A 17,494-nucleotide genomic window follows, 5' to 3' on the forward strand; every position below is an offset into this window, starting at 1 on the left:
CGAGGCTGAGCGCTGCCATTCCACAAACGCGGGGTCCAGAGACTGCAGTGCTGCCAGGGGCTGGGCGGGCGCCTGCGGAAGGAGACGCTCAGTACCCGAAAGCGGCGGGGGCCGCACAGCCGCGTCTCCAAACAGCTTGCGCGTAAAAACGGAGACTTTGACCGAATGTGGAGCAATTCTTTAACACAAGGGGAAACGCGCAAGCGCTGCCCACCGCCTGGGCGGGTCCTCTGAGCGGCACCTGTCCGCCACACCCCACCCTGTGCTCTCTCGCCGGTGGTCGGGCCGGCCAGACCGCGGACCAGCGGGCAGGGCGGCCGGGGAGCCGAGGCCGGAGGCAGGGCGTGTGCCGCCCCGGCCCCCCTTCGCGCGCCCCTCCCTCCCCTCCCCCGCGCTTCCCGCCCCTCCCCACCTCCTTCCCCAGCGCGCCTTCTCCACGCGCGCCCCTTCCCCGGCCCGGCCCCCGCGCGCCCCCTCCGCGCGCGCCCCGCCCCTGCCTCCTCCCGCCCGCGTCCCGCCCCCGCCCACCCTCCCTCTGGCGCGCGCCGCGGTCGGCCGTCAGGAAGGCGCGCACCCTCGCCTTTAACGCGGGCCGGGGGCGCGCGGCCCGCATGGCGAGCGAGCGGCGGCCGTGGCGGGCCGGGCCGGGCCGGGGCTGAGGCCGAGCCGAGCCGCGGGGCCGCGCAGCCCCGGCCGGCGCCCATCATGAGGCGGCTGCGGCGCCTGGCGCACCTGGTGCTCCTCTGCCCCTTCTCCAAGGGCCTGCAGGTAAGCGGCCGGCCTGGCCGCGGGAGCGCGGCGTCCAGCCCCGTGGGCCGCGCGCGGGGATGGCAGGGACCGGGCTGGGGGAGGGGCTTGGCGAGGACGGGCAGAGGAGGGGCGCGGGGAGAGGGGCAGGGGCGCCGCGGGTGCTCCCCAGGCCTAGAGCCGCGATTCCTTCCCTTTTTTCACCACTTAAAAAATACGATTTGTTTTTCTCTGTAGCAGACTTGGGATACATAGGGACGCCCCAGAAAGGACGTCCCTATTCCCGCTAGGCCAGGGCCCGGGTCCTGACCCCCTGTGACCTTGGACAAGTCACCATTCCCTCCAGAGCCTGGCTCCTGTCTTCAGGAGAGGCCCAGGCTGCTGGGCATTCCGCTGCTGGGACCCTCTCCCCTTCTGCTTTGGGAAGATCTGGGTCAGGTCCTGTCCATCTCAAATCATCTGGGCCCCGCTTCTGGCCACCAGCCCCCATCCCACCTCTAGTTCCCCAGCGCCTGGGTCAGGAATCGTCCCTGGTCAGACCTTACATATCTTCTGGCTTCCAGGGCAGCTCTGGGTCAGGGCTGGAGGGCCTTGCCAGGTTTTGCCCTTGGTCTTATTGCCTTAGGAGTGTGGTGGGGGCTGAGCAGTCCAAGGACTGTCTCCTAAGCCAGGAGGTGGGGTGTGCACTGCCCCCATCCTGAGGGACCGGGTCGGCTCCCAGGGTCAGGAGAGGGGCTTTGGTCAAAGCTGGGTTGGTCTGGCTCAAGGGGAGAACCCTGATCTGACCCCACCCTGCCATTCCATAGTTGGACATGCACAGAGCCTCAGTTTCCCCCCCTGTGGAACACCCCTCTGGGTTGGTGGTGAGGAGCCGCTGGCACATGATTTAGACTTGCCAGGCTGGGGTCATGGTGCTGTTACTGTCCCTGCAGTGACCCTTCCTACTCTCCAAGTGGCCCCACAAGGAGCTGGACCTTCCTGCCCCTGCAAAGCTCTGGCCCAGTTCCCCAGGGTGTGGGTGTCCTCCATACTCAAGCTTGCCCCTCCCCAACCCCAGGAGCCTGGGTGGGCTGGGGAGCAGCTGCTTGGGGTTCACAGAGGAGTGAGACCTTCTCTGCACCTGGGATTTGCAGGAGGTTCAGGATGACCCTGGGAAGGAGCCCATATAGGAACTAGCTAGGTGAGGATGGCCCCTGGAGGGACCCTCTAGGCAAAGGCCTGGAGCCCTGGTGGAGTCGGGCTCGGGTGGGGTGGGCTTGGTGGGCAGGCTGTTGGTACTCTGTCAGTTTGTCCAACTTGGGTCTGCCCTTGCGTTTTGCACTGGCCAGGGCCTGTCCCCCTCTGACTGTTCCCCTAGGGCTCCGGCCCATTTAGAGACCACTGTATTCAGCCCTGCTGGGACTGATTACCCAGCCGGAAGTCCTCCGACCTTGTCCAGCGTCAGCAGCACACACACACACACACACACCCCGTTTCTCTGCTTTCCTGTTTTCTGTTATGGACAGACCTGACGGAAACAGACGCAGGGCCTGGGTAGAACAGGCTGCCGAGGCCCCACCTGGTTAAGGACCAGCTGAGGGGCTCTGTTCTGCCCAGGCCCCAGGTTCTGCTGCGTTTCACTGACTACTGAGGCTCTGCAAGCTCAGCAGTCCCAGGGTCCGTCTGCTGCAGGTCCTTCAGTGTGTTGATGCCAGGGAAGGAGGGGCGCCCACCTCCCCTGGAAGAACCATAGAAACCATCCAGCTGCCCTGCTGGGCCCTGTTCTCAGAGGATCTGGCGGCCCTGGATCATGGGCCAGCCTGGAGCTAACCAGAGGGTCTTGGCGGCCATGGGAGGTGCTCTGTACCAGCAGGGGCCTCCTTAGGGGTGGCTGATCTCTAAGCCTGGCCCTCCTGCCCTCCTTGCCTGGGCCAGGCTCTGTGGCTGATCCCTTGCATGGGACAAGCTGCCTGGTAATCCAGCATCCCCCAAAGGGCTATGATTTGCCAGGTTGGCAGGGGTTGGGGGCAAGGGAGGTGACATCCAGCTGTCCCAGGTTGTCACCCTTGGAAATCCTGCTTGAGCCTGGGTGGGAGCCAGTGCCCAAGAACCCTGACGAGGAGCTCTGGGTCCCCCAAACCCTGTGCTCGGACCTGTCAGTTGGGGAAACGGAGGCAAGGGGCTGAAGGTGACAGGATGACCTGGAGCCCTTCACAAAATCATAGTTCCCAGGCCCACCCTGAGGGATCAGGGGCTGCCTCCCTGCTTTTTAAAATCTGTGGTAAATACCTATGGCCTGAAGTGTGCCACCTCAACCGTTTCCAAGAGGGCACTATTCACCTTGCAGCAGGCCTCAGGCCGAGGGGTCCCGTGTGACAGGCCACTCATTGCTTGTCCATCATCCTTTCTGGACTCGTGGGCTGTGGTGCTGAGTCTGTGACCTCCCAGGTGAGGCTGGGTCATGTCCTGGGATCCCGTCCTCCAGTCCCAGTTCTCCCGCTGGCCCTGACTTTCCCCAGTGTGCCCTGAGGTGGGTGAACAACCCCTGCCCGGCAGGGGCAGTCACCAGACCACCATGTGGAGGTGAAAATGTCATGAGATGAGAGGAGACAGGAGGGAGTTTCTAAGAGGTCTCTTTATTCAGCAAAAACTGATTTACTGCCCACAGGGGCCCCAGCTGAAGACCCTGGTGTGCCCAACATGGGGGTTGCCGAGGGAGCAGCTGGGAACACCTGGTGGGGGCGCTGATCGGTGGTTCCTGAAGCTGCAGGGTGGGTATGGGCCTGGGTGATGGGTCTGGAGGCCAGGAAAGGGCTGAAAGGGTCCAGACTTTCCAGTTTGGGCCCCTGCAGGGCCTGGGTGGGGCGCTTCCTCACTCTGCCTCCCTGCAGGGCCGGCTGCCAGGCCTCAGGGTCAAGTATGTCTTGCTGGTCTGGCTGGGCATCTTCGCGGGCAGCTGGATGGTATACCTGCACTACTCGTCCTACTCCGAGCTCTGCCGCGGCCACGTCTGCCAGGTGGTGATCGTAAGTGTCAGCCAAGCGGGGACCTCACTGTTGGCCAGGGCGTGGGCCACTTGGAGACCTGGCAGGAGGCTGTTATCTGAGGCAGGCTCTGCTGGGGGCCAGAGGACGGAGTGGGGAGATGTCATTAGGCTGCCACAGGTAGGTCTGGTGACCAGAGCAGTCAGCCAGGATGGACTGCGGGGTGGGCATCTTAGCGGGGAGTGGGCTGCAGGTGAGGTGTTCCTACATACGCAGGAGCGTGAGCAGGATGAGCCAGCATGTCTCCACACCTCTGGTGCATGGTTGGCAAGGGGAGATGTCCCCAAGGCGGAGCCCTGCTTCTCTGAAGCCTGTCCCATTGTGGCCACCTTGCCACACCTTCCAGGGAGGCTGTCTCCCTCCACCTGCTGCCTCTGCCTTGGCCGAGTGCCAGGCTATCGGCCTGCAGGTACTGAACATCGGCCCATTACGCAGATGGGGAAACTGAGGCTGAGGGAGTATGGGGACTTGCCCAGGGGACCTGAGGAAGTGTGAACACACTGCTCACCTGTGCAACGCCCCCAACCCAGGTGAAGTACAGGGGAGGTACCTGAGACCCGAGAGCCCCAACCCAACCTGGTGCTAGGTGGCCAGCAGGCTCTTCCCTGACCCTAATCTAACCCGGTTGCTGTGTGCTGAGGGCAGAGCGGCCTCTGGGTCTGTAGCTCTGTGGGGTTCTGGACTTGCACTACTGCTGATGGGGGCCGTCAGGCCAGACCCCTGGGAAGGGCCTGCCCACGGGGTGGTGGAATGGGGGCGTCTGGCATCCCATTCCCTCTCCCCCGCTGATTAGGAGCTGTCACTTCATGCTGCCACGGGGCGGGCTCACAGGACTGAACCCGCTGCCCTGGGTCGGCCCAGCTCTTCTCGTCCACCCTTGGACTGCTGCCTTCAGCCCCTCCCTCCTGCCCTCCCTCCAGCCTGGCTCCGGCAAGCCCCGGGCTCCATGGCAACCAGTGATGTACATCCAGGAATTCACCCCACACTGCAACAGCCAGCACCCGCCCTGGGCTTTGAGGGGCTGCTAGGTCTGCCCAGCCTGGGGGTGGGGCCTCCCTGGGCCACTGGCTACTGCAGGGCCTGGCAAGGGCCCAGGCCAGCAGGAAAGACAGGGTGGGGAGTCATGGTGGGGCTCCAGGGTGCTGTTTTCTGGGCTAATGGTGGCCTGCGGCTCTGAGGATGACCATCAGTTGGAGCAGAGAGGGTCTGAGCGTGTCCCCCCCCAGACAGGGTTGCCATGGAGTAGCATGAGCCTTGCTCTGTGCTGCACCTGGGGCAGGACAGTGAAGCCAGTTCCTCACACATCAGCCCACAGGGAGGGCTCCTGGGATGGAAAGAGACCTGGACCAGGAGGAAATGGACAGCTGCTTCTGATGCTGGGAGCCTCACCTGGGGTAGCCCCTGGTTCTTCCAGGAATGGGTTGACAACGGTTTGAAGTGTCAGGGCCAGGCAAAGTGGTCACACCTGTCATCCCAGCAATTGAGGAGGCTGGGGCAGGAGGATTGCAAGTTTGAGGCCAGCCTCAGCAACTTAGCAAGAGCCTGTCTCAAAATAACTAACAGAAAATTAAAAAGGGATGGGGTGAGGGCTGGGGTTGTGGCTTGGTGGTAGAGCGCTCACTTAGCACTTACGGGGCCCTAGGTTCGATCCTCAGCACCACATAAAAATTAATAAAGGTATAAAAATGTCTTTAAAGCGGGATGGGGTGTAGCTCAGTGGTGTTCCCCAGCGTGAACTAATAGTTATCTAGTTTTACGGAGTTAAAGGAAGCAGCAGCAAAGTCTGAGGTGAGGGAGGACATCAGGCTCTCTGGCGCCTTGGAGTGGGCTGCTGGGCCTGAAGATCTATGTCCAGTGTCTGGCAGCAGCGTCACTGTTTCCCTGTCAGGGGAATCAGGACAGTGGAGACTAGACGGATCAGAGGGTGACTGCCCGCAGCAGAAGGCCCACGCAGCAGCCTGCGCGTGCCCTGGGACTTGTGCTGCCTCTGGGAAGAACTGGCAGGTTTCAAACTGCAGTGGGTGGAAGGCCCTGCCAGCCGGCGGGTGCCAGCCCACCATGTGGCCAGGGACCCGTGCAGGCCAGTAGGCAAGCAGAGCCTGGGCTCAGAGTGGGCAGGGGAGCAGGGGTGGAGGACCTACTCTGAGAACAGCACTTTGGCTTAAGAGGGGGCACAGGAATCCTGGGGCAGACTGGCAGTTGTGATGGGGTCCCTCCCTGCCGTGGACCCCGGCAGGAGTGGGCATGGCTGGGCCTTGGGCCCATGGGGAGTCAGTGAGGGTGGGGGCTACCATCCTCCCTGCACCCCAGGCCAAACCTGGCACCTTCCTCCTCAGTGCGACCAGTACCGCAAGGGCATCATCTCGGGCTCCATCTGCCGGGACCTGTGTGAGCTGCACAAGGTGGAGTGGAGGACCTGTCTGTCCTCAGCCCCAGGCCAGCAGGTGCTCCTGTGGGAAGGCTGGGTGGGCTGGGCCGCCCCTGCGGCAGTGGGAGGGGCCTCTGCATGGAAGTTGCTGTGGCCTCATCCAGGTGTACAGCGGACTCTGGCAGGACAAGGAGGTGACCATCAAGTGTGGCATTGAGGAGGCCCTCAACTCCAAGGCCAGGTCTGAGGCGGTCCCCCGGCGGGAGCTGGTGCTGTTTGACAAGCCCACCCGGGGCACCTCCATCAAGGAGTTCCGAGAGATGACCCTCAGCTTCCTCAAGGTCAGTGGGCTCTCCTGGTGGCCACTAGGCCGCGTGCTGTGGCATCACACGTGGCATGTCTGCAAAGCCTGGAGAGGCCTAAGTGGACCCTGTGGCAGACCCCACTCCCCGCCCCTGGGCAGGAGGCAGGCTGGAGAAGGGGCCTTTCCAGTGCAAGTGGTAAGGGCTCAGGTAGTGGAGGACAGCGTGTCCAGTGTGGCAGGAGCAGGTCAGGGGTTGAAGTGACTCCATTCAGCACAGTGCCCACTGCTACAAGGGGCAGCCCTGAGGGACCTCCCCCCACAGACTCATGTGGGCAGCCCGCCTGTCAGGTGCCACTGCATCCCCAGATCAGAGGACCAGCCAGAGCCTGCGTTCTGCCAGCCGAGTCCTGCATGAGGCTGTGCTCCCAACCCCAGCTCTGGGTGATGTGGTCTCCCTTCCTTTTGGTCCCCAATGCCAGGCGAACCTGGGAGACCTGCCGTCCCTGCCAGCCCTAGTGGGCCAGGTCCTCCTCATGGCTGATTTCAACAAAGACAGCAGGGTGTCCCTGGCGGAGGCCAAATCCGTGTGGGCCCTGCTGCAGCGCAACGAGTTCCTGCTGCTGCTGTCCCTGCAGGAGAAGGAGCACGCCTCGCGCCTGCTGGGCTGCTGCGGGGACCTCTACCTCACTGAGGGCGCCCCCCACGGCTCCTGGCCGGCTGCACTGCCGCCCCTATTGCGCCCACTGCTGCCCCCCGCGCTGCACAGGGCCCTGCAGCAGTGGTTCGGGCCTGCATGGCCCTGGCGTGCCAAGATCGCCATCGGCCTGCTTGAGTTCGTGGAGGACCTCTTCCACGGCTCCTACGGGACCTTCTACATGTGTGAGACCACACTGGCCAACGTGGGCCACACTGCCACCTACGACTTCAAGATGGCTGACCTGCAGCAAGTGGCGCCTGAGGCCGCCGTTCGCCGCTTCCTACAGGGCCGTCACTGCGAGCAGAGTGCCGACTGCACCTACGGGCGCGACTGCAGGGCCCCCTGCGACAGGCTCATGAGGCAGTGCAAGGGCGACCTCATCCAGCCCAACCTGGCCAAGGTGTGCGAGCTGCTGCGGGACTACCTGCTGCCTGGCGCGCCGGCCGACCTCCGGGAGGAGCTGGGCAAGCAGCTCCGCACCTGCACCACACTGAGCGGGCTGGCCAGTCAGGTGGAGGCTCACCACTCGCTGGTGCTCAGCCACCTCAAGACCCTGCTCTGGAAGAAGATCTCCAACACCAAGTACTCCTGACGCTGAGGGCCGGCCACTGCCCGCTGGCCCTCCGCACCCAGGCCACAGCTCCTGGAGCTGGCAGCACTTAGCTCTCCAGGGGTCCCAGCAGGAAGCACTCCTGGATGCCCCACTGCAAAACTGTCCCCCCCTCCCCCAGGGTTCTGGGCTCTCTGGGTCCCAGAAACCCAGACAGAACATCTCTGCTCCAACAGTAAAGGCCAGAACTGAGGAGCACAGGAGGGTCTTGGCCTGAGGTCCAGGAGGCTTTCTGCTCTGAATAAACGGCTCTTATGTGATGCCTGGCTGTGTGGAGTCAGGCTCCCACCAGTGCCACTCAGGGGAAGACTGGGGAGCCAGTTCCCTGGGGCTGACTCCCACTCCCCAGTGGTGGTGGGAGCAGCCCTTAGACAGGGATCAAAGTGTCTGTTCTAGAGCTCTTACTGAACCTGCCTCAAAACTCCTAGGCCATAGGCCTATAAGCAATACTTTCACTGTTCTCTTGTGGGAGCAAACCCAGGGTTTGCCTGCTAGGCAAGAGCTCTACCACTGAGCCATACCACCAGCCCCAGGTTGCCTTTGGTTCTAGCACCAGTTGGCAGCCAAAGAAGGGTGTTCAGTGAGGAAGGAGGTAGAGGAAGTAGGCAGGGGCAGTGTTGACAAGAACCTTAATTCCCGCCCCTGCCAGCCATAGTAGTCCAGGAATTTAAAAACTTCAGAATGACAGAGGTTGTTGTCTATGCCTTGAACCAGGTCCCCAGTACCAGGTGTGCTCAGCAACTGTCACTGCACAGGAAGGGTCCTAGCAGGGACTCATACCCTTTCCCTTTCAGATAAAGACTCCTCAAGCAAAGCACATGAAGCAAATCCTTTAATGCACTTTAACACTTTTGGCTTAAAACTTCAGTTATTGTTCCAGGTGAAATTCTGAAACTTCAGCCATAAGTCCTTATGTCCTTGGTGTTAACACTTGAACCTCGCTCTGTGAGCAGAAGTAACTTGTCCCAGCAAGTCCCCAGGCAAGGGGAGACGATGGCACTCCACAGGCCAAGCCAGGCCACGTTCTTCTTGGCCTCTCTGGATCTGAAAAATGAAATGGTGGGGGTCAGACCAGGTTTGCCAGGGAATCCAGTCTTGAGTCTGTCTGAAATTTACACTCTACCACTGAGTCACACCCCAGCCCTCTTTATCATTTTGGGACAGGGTCTCACTAAGTTGCCAGGGTGGCCTGGAACTGTGATCTTCCAGCCTCGACATCCTGCCCCTTGCCACATGCCTCAAGGGTCCTCAACGTGGATTGAGGACACAGCAGTTCCCACTAGCTCTGTGGTTCTTGGTCCTTTCTAAGGAAGGGAGCCAGGGAAGATCCTTCCCTTCCTCATCCCACTGTGCCAGAAGTCAAGATTCCCTAATCCTCATACCCTGCCCCACTTTACAAGTGAAGAAACTAAAAACCAAAATCCAGGGGCTGGGGGTGTAGCTCAGTGGTAGAGTGCTGGTCTAGCACACAAGGCCTGGTGTCAATCCTCAGCACTGCAAAAAACACCAACAGGTGGTCATTTCCAAAGCAGGAACCCAGCGCCACCTCACTGCGGTTCTAAGAAATGTCAGGCTATAAACCATTCTTAGTGCTCACTGGTTTCTGAACACTGAGCGTAGAAATAGCCACTTGCTCTTTGCCCTGATGTCATAGGTACAGCAGAATGGCCCCACCTGTGGTGCTGGCAGGTCCAGGACAGCACCTTCAGGGCAACTTCTCACACCTCCAGAGGGCCAGCCTGTCCTTCCTCTTACCTCAAAGGGGCTGCAGAAACTGGCTGGTTGTCCTGGCCAGTGATCACACGAGTGGGTTCAGTCACCTTCCTTCCTGCATTGAGTAACAAAACATAAGAGGACAGCACTCCCCCTGGCCGAGGGGATGGCTGCAGTTGGTACTGAACCCTGTGTGGATTGTCCCTGAACACTTGGCTGGGAGACTCACCTCTGCACTCTGTCCAAGCACTTGATGGCTTCTTTTCTGCATGTCCTAATTGCCAGCACCATTATCATCTACTTGGGAGCCATTAAGTAAAACTTAAGGGCCACTTCAACACTAAACAGCCACAGTGACAGTTCAGATATTCCATCAAGCTACCATGACTGACAGATGTAGGTGGCATACAGACTAGAGGTGCTGGGCAAGGACAAGTCATGCCTAGGGCAGGTGACTAGGCTTTAGCCTGTTCCTCAGTGGCAAGCAGTTTAAACTTGAAGAATCGGTCACTCCTGGGGACTTGGTATTCAAGCTGTGGTTGACCAGAGGTAATGGGGAACTGTTGCATAAAGCTGGCTACTTCACTTATCACTGCTGACCAAGCCAAACATCAGGAGCCCTCCCTGTCCCTGACAAGATGGTTAGTGAGGATTGGCTATCTACCAAGTGCTGCACTTAATTCTTCCTATAGCTAGCCTCCCCCCCACAGCCAAAGATCACACGCACCCAACTTGACTCTCTTCAGAGCTGCAGCAACCTGGAGACTTCTGCACCTACACCCCACCCTCTCCCAGGGCCCTCAGATCCCAAGTGCACAAAACAGGAGCAGGGGAGAGGGTGACCCAGCCCGGCTCTGGGATTCAAAGCTGCTCCCTCAGGTGTGTGACAGATTGCTGGCCCATGAAGCCATCTGCCAGGTTTCAACCTGCACCTGTTTCCACAGGAGTCTCTGTACAAGCCAGTGAATCAAGGAGATGGCAGAGGTGGTTCCAAGTACCAACACTCTGGTGGCCCTAAAACCATCCCAAGCACTTCAGACTGTTAGGTGTTTCTACCACTCTAGAAATTCTGTGGTAGGCAGCACTCATTCCAAGGACCTTGAGAAGGTCGCCACATTTTACGGCTTTCAAGAACTGATCTAATGGACACCCCCTGGCAGGATGGGCCAGCTCTACCACCTGCTGTGGAGGAGGGCTGGCCTCACACTCAGGTTGCAAGAGGCCGTGTCCAGTGTTAGGCTATTAATCATTCAAACGTTCACGGGTGAGAACACTGAGCGTAGACATAGCCTCTCTTCTTTCCGCCACCTACTGACGCAAGTGCGACACAGCAGCCACACTGCAACGCCTCTAGGGGCAGTGCTCCCAGCGTCCCCTCCCTTAGGAGGGTCACATCTAACAGACCACGCTTGCAGGGAACCTGAGTCAACTTACCCAAGGTCCTGCATCTCCTTGCGGGCGCTCAGCTTCGGGCGGGCAAACTCCCTAAGTCAAAAAAGGCCGCGCGTTAAACGGGTCTTGGCGATGCCAGGACGGGCGGCGCAGGGGCTCGCGGCCGCACCCGGTCTCCAAACAGAAAGGAGAGCTGCAGGGTAAGGCTCCGGGCCACCAGGGCGTCCTGCGGGCCCGTCCTCCCGCTTCCCCGGAGTAGGAGCTGAGCTCCAGCACAGCGGCGCCGCAGGGGCCGGGCAGCACTGGCCGCCACCCTCCAGCCTCGCCGCGCAGGACCGCGCGGGGGCCCGCCCCGCCCCGACGGCCTTGGCTCGCTGCAGGCTGGTTACGCCGGGAACCTGGGTCTGGGCAGTGTCCTTGCCTTCGGTGCTTGGCGGCGCCTACGCGGGCGCACAGCAGCGGCCCTCTGTGTCCTTTCGCCTAGAGAGGAGACAGGGGTCCCATACCTGGCCCCGAGACGGCCGCGCCTGGGAGGCCCCGCTGGCGCTCGGCACGGTGCGCCACCGCGCCCGCGTCGGGAACGCCCAGGCATCCCGGCCACGCCACAGCCATCTGGCCGCCCCGCCGCCCGCCGCAGAGAGGACGAGTGGGCCGGCGCCCCGTCCTTTATACCGGGGCCTACGGCGGCCCGCGAGGGACATCTCCAGCCGGCGCCGCAGCGCCCTCTAGCGTCCCGCCGCGCCTCGCCCCGGGCAGTACCGCTCCCGCCTCCCGCCTCCCCGCCCTGGGCAAGGCCTGGAGCTGGTGTTCCCGGATCCCGGTCCGTGCAGAGGCTTCCTACGAAAAACTCGGCTCGTGTCCACTTGTGACTCGACTGCAGTGGCCTTTTTTTTTTTTTCGTACTAGGGATTCAACCCAGGGGCACTTTACCCCGGAGCCACATCCAGGGCCTCACTGAGTTGCTTCAGGCCTCCCAAAGTGGCCGAGGCTGGTCCTGAACGGGCGATCCTTCTGCTCAGCCTTCTGAGCCGCTGGGATTACAGGCGTCCGTCCCGCGCCCAGCCTGCAGGGCTTATTTTAAAACCGACATTCTTTCCTCTTTTGTTTTCTTGTCCCCCTCCAGCGTTCCCTCACAGCCTGGGAAATAAGACTGACATTCTCCACGACCCAGGCCACTCTCCCGTCCTTCACTGACCATAAAGAAACGCCAGCCTGGGAACTGGGCAGGGCTCTCTCAGGACCCCTGATGGACAGTAATTCATCATTTCTACTGATAAAATGTGGATCCCAGCCCTAGCCTTCCTCTCTTTAAAGCTCCACCCTTCCCTTGCAGGGACAATCACAGCCACTGGGACAGGAGTCCCACGGGTGACTCCTCTGCTGGTAAATCAATAAAACCCTTTCCTTGAAACCTTATCCTCGTGGCTGGATTGGCAGTGGGGACGGGACCTGAGCTTTCCGGTCAGGCTGGGATCACACTGGGATTCTCCAGTGCTCTCTGACTGGCCAGCCTGCCAGGGACACGGTGTTGGCAGTTGGCTTTCTGCATCTCGTGGAGGCTGCTGAGGCAGTGGGGAAGGCCCCACTGTGAGTTCATTAGTCTCTGAGCACTCGGGCAAGGTACCAGGCTCTTTGTGCCTCTGGCAGGTGTGCTGGCCTGCCACCAGCCCCTGCTGCTCTAGGGGCAGAGCCAGGAGCCAAGCTGTGCATTCAGATCCACTCCACTAGGGGCTCATCCTTCTCTGTCGTACACTAGTATGCATCCAGTGCCTAATGAGTGCTGAGGCTGGTGAGACCTGACCTTGGTGAGCACCCCTGTGCCCTGATGGGGCAGGCCTGCCAAGCTTTCTGTCTGTTCCAAATCATGAATCTTCACAGTCATGGGGGGAAGGAGGTGCCCCATGTCCACTGCTCAGAGGGAATGGAGGCCCCAGGGTTAAGAAGGGTGCCCTGGTCACGTGGTTGGCAGTGTTGAAGCTGAGATGGGGATGAGGGCTCTGGAGCAGGGACCATCAGGTGAGGACACCAAGAACAAAGGTGCCAAGCTGGGCCACTCACTCCATCCATCATCATGAACTGCCCTGCCACCAGGCTGAAGGGAGTGCCAGGGGTGAGGCTTCCCACTCGGCCCTGGGCGGAGGAGACCATCAGGGCTCTGATGCCGAAGGTGGCATGGGAGCGGAAAGGCACTACAGCCAGTCGAAGTCACAGGTGGCAAAACTCTTACAACAGGACCCACCCGTGCATGCGCCTCTTCAAAGACAGCTGGTGCTCAGAGTGTGCGTCGCAGGAGAGCCCAAGAGAGGTGGGGACAGGCCTCACTAGTGCTCCAGCCAATGACAAGCCTTGAGGTGCTGCAGCCTGTCCCCAGCTGCCCCTGCAGAACCCTAAAGGAGGGTTCTTGTCTCTACAGGTTTGCAGTGTGGCTTTTGACAAACAGAGAGGGCCTAGAGAAGAGTCACAGGAGACCCACATGGTTTTTAAGGAAATTGTATTGGCAGATACCTTGCCAGCTGGGACCAGGAGCACAGAGCCATGGAGGACATCCCTTGAGGCTGAATAAGAGCTGCTCATGCCGTTCACTGCATCTTGGAATGCACCAGCAGCTCCCTTGGGCCCCCAGCATCCTCCTTTCCACAGGGCACCCACAGGGACTGGCCCAGGCCTGCCCCACGTTGGAGGTTGGGTGTATGCTGTGGATGGAGGTGTTATAGCCTGGATCGTGGCTCCCAAAAGCACATGCTCAGCCCTCACACCAGCACCTCAGAATGTGACTGAAGACAGGGACTTTACAGAGTTCATGAAGGTAAAAAAGAGGTCCTCAGGGTGGGCTCTGATCCAGTGTGACAGGTCCCTATAAGAGGAGATCAAGCCAGGCACCGTGGCCATGCCTGTCATCCCAGTGACTTGGGAGGCTGAGGCAGGAGGACCACAAGTTTGAGGCCACCTTCAGCAACTTAGCCAGACCTTATCTCAAAAAAGCATGGGTGTTCTAGGATGCTGAAACAGGGCACTGTCCCTCTGTCACCAGGAAGCCTGAATAACCCCCTGGCTTCACTCACTCTCAGTGGACTTAGAGGTCACTGACTTGGAGGCCACTGGCTGGGCAGTGCTTTATTAGACCCCACTGGCTTTGCTGTGCAGGTTAGGACGAGGCAGTGGCCTAGGGGACTCTTCAGGGACTGAAGAGTCAGTGAAAACACTGACTCTTCACGTGGGCCCACAAGTGGCATCCCTGCCTCCAAATTGTGTCTGTCTCCATTGCCTTGACCTTGGGGCAAAGTCCACTCAGATCTACACGTAGACAGGTTGGTTATCTGAGAAGTGTCTGTCCAAGACCATAACATGGCGTTGGTCTCTCCCCTTAAGGCCAAAGACTCCAGCCCATGAGAGTGGGAAGAGGAGATGCCCCTGGGGGGTCTGAACCTGTTTCCAGAAGAGATATGACTGTCCCTCCCCTCTCCCAGCCCGTCACGCGTGAGCTTAGCCACTCATGGACCAAGTGTCTGTGTCTTTCCACGGAGGCAGAACTTCCTGAGTGACAGTGAGTTCACGTGCTACCCCACTTTCATCCATGGCAGTTCTCTGAGTGCTCATGAGCCTGGCAGTTGCGGGTTCTTTTATTCTAACCATAACCGCTCATCTCTGTAATACTCAAGTCACGCTTACACATGGCGGGATTTCTAGGTTGCAGAAAGGCTGAGCAAGAATAAGGTGGCCACAGGGTTTCTGGAGGTGGCACTGAGTGAGGGCAGAGGGCAGGTGCAGAGTAGGCTGAAGAGCTTGTTCAGGGTGCAGAGCTGTTGGAGCACAGGACTGACTCTGGGCCAGGGTCCTGAAGGCAGATGCTTTCAAAGCCGGGGAGATGGAGCTGAGCTGGGGGACAGGGACAGGGAGCTGGGGGACAGGGACAGGGAGCTGGAGATTTTCCAGTTAATGTCATGGCGCCTTCAGACTGGCTGGCTGATGATGGGTTGGTGCATGCCACCGTGCCCAGTCTCAGGGTGCACCTCCTTCCGTGGGTCTTGGGCGAGGGGGTTGCTGTGTTTGGTCTGGTGTGTTTGATGAGCGCAGGGGCCTGGTTTTTCTTTAGGGTGGTGCTGGGCAGACGGTGGCTGTTGACTTGAACAAGGTGGAGTCATTCCACCTCCACACTTAACTCGAAATGGAGCTGCTCTTGGCAAACTAGTGCTGTATAAAGTGGAGTCCTGGGAGGCCAGGCGCAGCTGTGCTGTGGAGCGCGAGTCCCTCGGAGCAGGGTGCAGCCTGCCCTCCATACTTCATTCCTGTCCTGCGCCCATCCCTCTCCCTCATGGTCCCTGCCCGTGTCTGTAGCCCCTCCAGCCCCTGGAGTTGGAAACTGATTTGGGAGCAGAGCTCCCTCTTCTCCACGCTCTGTCCACTGGATAAAGCCCTTCTTCCTTCCCAACACTCACCTTTCAGACAGTTTCTTCCCGTGGGATGAGCCCCCGAGTCCTCAGTGGCACGCCACCCAAATCTAATAAGCTCACGCAGAGGGATGTGTTTCTGCAGAAGTGTGGGTGTGACTCTCCACCCCGAAGCAAGTTGGGACCCAACACCCACGCTGTTTCCTAAGTGGCAAGCACACTGAGGCAGCTCTCTGTGCTCCAGCGGGACACACCACACCCAGACATGTTTCCCAGCATCGTCTTCAGAAGTGCTGAGCTGGGCTGGGCGGGGTGCCCTGACCCCAGCAGTTCAGGAGGCTGAGGCAGGAGGATCGGATCACAAGTTCAAAGCCAGCCTCACCAACTTAGCAAGGCTCCTGGCAACTTGGAAAGATCCTGCTCAAAATAATAGATTTTTTAAAAGTTCTGGGGCTGTGGCTCCATGGTTAAGTGCCCTTCGTACCAGAAAAAGAAGGAGGACGGGAAGGGGGAGGGAGGGGGAGGGGAGGGGAGGAGTGGGGAAGGAGAAGAGGGGAGGGGAGGGGAGGAGAGGAGTGGGGAGGGAGAGGGGAGGGGAGGAAGTCCAAAGGTCTGCACCTAAAGCCTCGAGGTGCCTTGTGGGCCCAGGAGGAAGGTGGGGGAGATGTGTGCAGGTGAAGGCCTGGGCCCCTAGCCCTCCCTGGATCTGGCCAGTGCCTGGTGCATCCTCCCCCTAGAGAGCCAGGTGCATCTCCTCTCCCAGCTTCCCATCTTTGGATTTGAGCCTGGGCTTGCTTGGACCCAGGGTGAGGCAGGAAGGGCACTGTGTCTGCTCTGAGCCTGGTGGCCTCTTCTGCCTGCATGCCTGTCACTGCTGTGAGGAAGGCACACCCCTCGGGATGTGGGAGAGTGGGCCGAGCCATCCCAGCAGGCCCTAGCCCACTGACCGCCAGCCGACCACAGCAGCACAAGCCCAGGATGGGGAGTCAGACCCGCTAGGAGCCTAAGCCAGGCCTGTTGCTGGCGGAAATTGGGGTGTTTGCTGTGCAGCCCTGGCTGCAGGGTTCAGCCCCACCCTCCCCTCATGCACACCCGTGACTTCTTTACCAAACACGCTGGTGTCTCCGAAATCCTCATTTCCCTTGAAGCTCTGAACTCCCCACCCGCCCCTCCACTGCGCGGCCTGGGGACACTCTGAACTCAGGCTCCTGGTCAGGCCCAAACCTGGACTCTGGTCTTTCCTTCTCATGCCCCACATACCCATCTCGCCTGCCTTTCCAACCTGTCCCCCCACTTCTCCCCAGACCCACAGACTCCCAGGCCCAGCCACCTGCCCTGGACTCCAGCTGGGTTCCGGGCAGCTCCCTCTCCACGCAAGGCGGGTGGGAACACACGCCGCTCCCACCTCAGCCCCCATCTCCCACTCAGCGCACATGGGCCAGCCCCCACCCTGTGCCCTTTGGGGCCAGAACAAGGCCCTTACAAGGCCTCGAGGGGCGGCAGGGTCTGGCCGTCAATGCCAGCTCGCTGTGGCCACTGTCCCCCCTGTATCTGTGCCCCCGCTGCCCTCCACTGACCTCCTGGAGAGGCCATCCCCCCACTCAGGTCTGCTCCATGTCCTGGGGGGGGGTGCTCCCTGCCCTGCCCTCCACCCACCGTCCCCACACCCTGGCCCAGGAGTGTCACTTCCCTGCCCGACCCTCCCTGAGGGCTATTGCTCACGCTTGCCGCTCCTGGAAGTGACTCTCAGGGTGTGCAGCGGCATGCTCAGGTGATGACGGGACTGACAGCTGCCTCTCTGGACAGGCCATCAGCTCTACAGCTGTTGTGCTCCCAGCCCTGTGCCTAGCCTAGTCCAGTGCCTGGCCCGAGGCCCAGGAGGGGCTTGGGACACTGCTGGATTGCCAGCGGCTTCCTGAGAGGATGTCAGCAGTCAAGGAACCCAGCCATGGCACTGAGAAGGCAGGCGGCGAGGCTTCCCAGGACCAGCCTGCGCTCTATTGCACAGTAGACGGGCACCAGCACCATGCCCAGGACACAGGCACAGGCCCCACTTGGCACCTCCCTCCCAGGTGGCACGTGACCCCCTCTCCTGCAGTCACTCTGCAGTCAGAGCTGGGTTCCACACTGCTGCAGTCTGGGGTCACCTATCAACAAGCCACTGAACCTGAAGAACTCTCATTTCATTGGGAACAACGTGCCCAGGGCCTGGGAGAACCACAGTCGAAGGCAACAAGCAGGGTGGCCGGCTC

At 60.5% G+C, this 17,494-nt stretch overlaps 1 protein-coding gene, 1 long non-coding RNA gene and 2 other non-coding genes across 5 annotated transcripts; 1 reads left to right on the top strand and 3 right to left on the bottom strand.

Annotated features, from left to right (window-relative positions):
- The first annotated feature begins 631 nt into the window (after positions 1 to 631).
- On the top strand, positions 632 to 8,009 carry Dipk1b (divergent protein kinase domain 1B). Of its 2 annotated transcripts, none has more exons than XM_027941703.2 (5): positions 632 to 768; positions 3,618 to 3,752; positions 6,107 to 6,214; positions 6,303 to 6,479; positions 6,922 to 8,009. In XM_027941703.2, exons 1-5 carry the CDS (start codon positions 706 to 708, stop codon positions 7,729 to 7,731), a joined length of 1,293 nt encoding a protein of 430 aa, XP_027797504.1. In that variant the 5' UTR covers positions 632 to 705; the 3' UTR covers positions 7,732 to 8,009. The 2 variants fall into 2 exon arrangements, with proteins under 2 accessions (XP_027797504.1, XP_071457279.1); XM_071601178.1 differs by lacking the exon at positions 632 to 768 and adding an exon at positions 1,993 to 3,174.
- Positions 8,010 to 8,568: 559 nt separating this feature from the next.
- Positions 8,569 to 11,497, bottom strand: LOC139701637 (uncharacterized). The gene is made up of 4 exons (XR_011704193.1): positions 11,361 to 11,497; positions 10,897 to 10,947; positions 9,505 to 9,577; positions 8,569 to 8,793 (listed from the first exon to the last, which is right to left on the bottom strand). It is a non-coding gene; the product is annotated as an uncharacterized lncRNA (long non-coding RNA).
- On the bottom strand, positions 9,313 to 9,450 carry LOC114100811 (small nucleolar RNA SNORA43). The gene has a single exon (XR_003584142.1). It is a non-coding gene; the product is annotated as a small nucleolar RNA SNORA43 (small nucleolar RNA).
- LOC114100837 (small nucleolar RNA SNORA17) lies at positions 10,693 to 10,823 on the bottom strand. The gene has a single exon (XR_003584148.1). It is a non-coding gene; the product is annotated as a small nucleolar RNA SNORA17 (small nucleolar RNA).
- Positions 11,498 to 17,494: the final 5,997 nt, after the last annotated feature.

Source organism: Marmota flaviventris, chromosome 13, assembly GCF_047511675.1.
Source record: "Marmota flaviventris isolate mMarFla1 chromosome 13, mMarFla1.hap1, whole genome shotgun sequence".
NCBI lineage: Eukaryota > Metazoa > Chordata > Mammalia > Rodentia > Sciuridae > Marmota > Marmota flaviventris.